The sequence below is a fragment of the Sinocyclocheilus anshuiensis genome, unplaced genomic scaffold, assembly GCF_001515605.1.
Source record: "Sinocyclocheilus anshuiensis isolate Anshui unplaced genomic scaffold, SAMN03320099.WGS_v1.1 scaffold1852, whole genome shotgun sequence".
In the NCBI taxonomy this organism is placed as follows: Eukaryota; Metazoa; Chordata; class Actinopteri; order Cypriniformes; family Cyprinidae; genus Sinocyclocheilus; species Sinocyclocheilus anshuiensis.
In genome coordinates, this window is record NW_015557168.1 from 51,155 (window position 1) to 55,499 (window position 4,345).

The 4,345-nt window shown below is 38.1% G+C and overlaps 1 protein-coding gene across 1 annotated transcript in view; it reads right to left on the bottom strand.

Moving 5' to 3' along the window:
* Nucleotides 1-1,092: 1,092 nt before the first annotated feature.
* The window catches only part of LOC107678325 (low-density lipoprotein receptor-related protein 11-like), a 13,930-nt gene continuing 10,677 nt past the window's right edge, over nt 1,093-4,345 (bottom strand). The window contains exons 6-9 of the mRNA XM_016473562.1: nt 4,164-4,334; nt 4,001-4,057; nt 2,413-2,529; nt 1,093-2,293 (exon numbers count right to left, since the gene is read on the bottom strand). Of these exons, the coding sequence (XP_016329048.1) occupies nt 2,139-2,293; nt 2,413-2,529; nt 4,001-4,057; nt 4,164-4,334 (500 nt within the window). The 3' untranslated portion in view covers nt 1,093-2,138. The remainder of the gene's footprint in view (nt 2,294-2,412; nt 2,530-4,000; nt 4,058-4,163; nt 4,335-4,345) is intronic.

Below are 4,345 nucleotides of genomic sequence, written 5' to 3' on the forward strand. Positions count from 1 at the left end.
TACCCAGCACTGGGTTGTATTTAACCCAGCATTTATTAGAGTGTAGAATAACAAATTAAATAGGTTTATCAACTATTATAAAGAGGAGAAAACAACTATATTTTTGTTGGCTTCAAAAGGGTGTGTACAATCAGACAATATTGTAGTGTGAATTCTCTAGGTAGAAGCTAGTCGGATCACATGCCAATCAATGTTCATCATCAAAAACCATGAACAATAAACATTCTACACAAAGAGAAACATTTACTATTGTAAACATTACTAAGATATCAAGAACATTTTTGTTACTTTGTGTGATAATTCTGGTAATGTGATAATTCAGGTACTGTAAGATCCAGAAACAAAATTCTAATGAAAATCTACTTTTTAAAAATGTCCTAAATGATTAATTGGCTCTTCACTGAATTTAGCTAGCTCATCACTAGACCATGCTGAACAAAATGTATTAAAGCTTTTTGATAGACCATTCTCATGTAATGATTCATTCAATTTGATGCCAAGCACACCAAAAGTGGAAAAGTGGACGTGAGGCTTTATCTCTGCAATGCTTTAACCAACTGAAACAAAACTGAGCCAGTACGAACCATCACACTCAGTGTACCTGGACAGCTGTGGCACGGTGCCACCTACTGGTCAAGAAATATAAAAATGGCTTATAGACATTGCAGCCTTCTTCAGTTCAAAAACACCAGAGGAGATGCAGTGGTCAGAGTGGAAGTGGCTGTGCTCTGACCGCTCTCTGATCCCAGTAGCCCCTCACTGCAGAACACAAGATCCAGGGGGCGTGGTTGGATCCACATCTAGGGGTGGAGATGGGTGGGTTTAGGTATATGTAATGTGGGAGGAGTTGGATCTGGATCCAACCACGCCCCCTGGATCTTGTGTTCTCCTCTGATCTGAGTGTGACCTGAGTAGTGTTTGCCATTGTCATGCTGTTTGTTGCTTCATACCATGATAAGCGGATTTTGTTACATCATAAAACGTTTTAAAGAGTTTGAAATTTTGCCTTTTCATGCACCTTTGTTTGTGCACAATTAAGTATGCATGCGACATTCATAAAACACTCTGGAAACTCATATAGTTGGTCCACATTTAATGGATTTTTCCCCCCAAGATTATTAAATTGGATAGTTTTACAATCATTATATTATATGGTTTCTAAACATTTTTGCACAAGTACACATTATACATACAAGTATTTAATATCACAGTAAGCCATTAAACCACATTGAAAACCCTAACTAGATATTTTCAGATTTGTTTTTATGCCATGTTTTGTTTTGTTTTTTTAAATCAAGGAATTTTTAATTGTAAAATCGCAATCTAGAACTTTTAAGACAGCTCCAATAATTACAGTAACTAAAGCTGTATTCCCTGGACTGAAATTATTAATGAACATATTAAAATTAAAGTTTTACTTTCAAGCATATGGTCATATAAGGATACAGAAACATAATGGTTTAAATGTTTATCCTATTAAGGCTGAGCAAATTTTTCAGAAATTGTCCCAAATTAAAAAAGAAAAATGCTCTCATTTAAGGTCAAATTCTCAGGTCAAAAAATATCAGGCAAGCTTGTAGTGTATCATGCTTCTTTAAAAAAATAAAGCTGAATTCAAAATCGCCCACTTGAACAACAAGTATATACACTGAAGTGTGCATTAAGCCAGTATGCCAGTATTTGGACAGATTATCAAATCATACAACTGCATCTTTATACCACAGGAACCTCTGTTGCAGTCAAACACATCTGCATATTTGCTACCAAAATCACAAAATACATTTCTCAGAAATAGTGTGCCATTCACATGTTTGAAATTATATTTTCCAGATACCATGATTTGAGATTTAAATTTAAACCTAAGGTTTAGATTTAAGCCTAATTTGGAATACTATATTGGAGAGATAGATGTGTCATTTTGCACTCAAGGGGATATCAATCAAGGTCAATGCAATTTATTGCCCCTTTATGCCACAACTAGACTAAGTTGTAACTTACATACAGCTGGTGCAACCGGCCCCAGGAGCAGGGTTGGCTAGCCATGCATTCGATTTTTTGACAACTTATGTGTCCTCTACACACACAGTAACACAAATGGTGCAGCAGATTGGAGGGTTGATTGGCAGGTGGCTGTTGTGCTACAGATACATGCCATTGATGAGGTAATCAGACTCTTCTGTGGTGAGAGGCAAAGCTTTCTTCAGTCTGCGTCGTACAAGCCAGAGCCTGCAGCCCACCATCAGTAAGAGCAGAACGCTGATGATCAGACCCAAAGCCAGGGGTAAGATCGCACCTACACACATTCACAGAGTGACACTTGAAGTACTTGAGAAAACACACACAGACACAAAATTACAATGACATTTGTTTAGTGCTGTATATCCGGGTACTCACTCGGACAATAAAACAGACCTGATTCAGGGGGTGGGTGTCCTTCCAGTACACGATGTATTTTAGACGATGGCAGTGAACTCTGAGACTCCGTGAGAGGATTTAGCAGTTTTTCCTTATGGACAGAAGCAATGGGAGCTGCACAAAAAAATTCAGTTATTTTTTATATTACATGCTGCAGCCATTTAATTTGATCAGTTAACACAAGGACATTAAATGTCATAGTCCATGGCCATGTTTCACTTTAGACATCTCCCGATGCCAATTTGGTAGACACCGCCTAACCCTATTCCATTCACATGTCTGAAACATTATTTTCCAGATACCATGATTTGAGATTCACTAAACCTAATTTGGCATACTATATAGGAGAGGTAGTTGTGTTATTTTGCACTCAAGGGGATATTAATGGCAAGAACACTTACCATCAATCAATAGATTAGTAATAGTCAACCCTGCTCTTGGAGATCTACAGTACCTTCCTACAGAGGTAAGCTTTCAAGTAATTCTGAGCACCTTGGTTAGACTCTTTAATGTCCTTGTATTCTGCTTTAAAGAGCTCAAGCATTTAAAGTGACAATATACATGCAGAGTGCACTTACAATAAACAGAACATTATTGTGCGTTAGTGTGGACACTAATATAATTATATTTATAGTTATCGTTTTTGGTTTGAACAGGGCTTAACTCACTTAAGTCACACAACAGACAATGGGGCATGAAACACAAATGCATTATAATATATATATATATATATACACACACATACATACATACATACATACACACACACACACACACACATTTTTTTATTTTATTTTTTTCTAATGGTAATAACAGCATAGAGCAAGGGTGTACAAATCTGTTCCTGGAGGACCGCTGCTCCAACCCTGATTAAACACACATGAACCAGCTAATCAAGGCCTTCAAACTCACTGGCTGCGTCCAAAACCTGAAAAATGCTGCCTTCAGAGGACGCATTCCAAGGTAGGAAGGCATCAAGGCACATCCGAATCCAATGTCAACTTCACTTCCTGTCTCTTGAGATCCCTTCATCTGGCTGATCTTTGAAGGCAGCATAGACGTATCCTTCGCTGCCTTTGATATCCCACAATCCTGTGCATTCCATTCTTTGACAGATAAGTTAAAAAATAAAGATGGCGTCTGAAAGTTGTGGTCAGTGGTCAGTTTATGTGTAAATGTACATTTTTGACCAACGTTTTCCACTTTTGATCTCATTTCTAGCGAGTAATTACTGTTGCAGTTATTAAATATTCACTTGTTTATCAAAAAAAATCTCTCTGTATTTTGCTGTAGATCATTAAACTGTTACGTTGCCTCAGAAGTCTGTCCAAAATCAGTTTTGTGAGATTCCATTTCGTTCACAAAGGCTGCCTGCAAAGTCAATGCCTGACAGGGCAGCGAGGCAACAAGTCAGCTGCCTAATTTTTCGAACACAGCCACTAGAAACTTCCAGGCAAGTGTGTTGGAGCTGGTTGGAGCTAAACTCTGCAGGACATTGGCCCTCCAAGAGCAGGACTGGACACCCCTGGTATAGAGAAAACTGAATATTCTATCCTTTACTCAAAACTAATACTGTTGTACATACATATGTATGTTTTCACACTGGTTAATGGAGTTGCAGTGGCCTGATGTTTTGTTACTGCTGAAAGATGACAACAGAATAACTGTTAGCTTCACAGAATTCTCAACTGAATAAATTCAATTTCATTGAATATAATAAAAAATCAGCTAAATCAATCAAGTCTCACTTGGTTTCTGAATGCATTCATTTACACAATCAGACTTCTGGAGGAAGTTGTTGTGGTTTCCTTTGCAGCCGCCATACTGGAAGTGCTGGCAATCTCCTGTTTTAGAATCATAATACCAGCGTGGGAAGACGCCTTTACACGGGCCAACCACTGGGGGCGCTGCACAGGGATCTGAGAGAGAG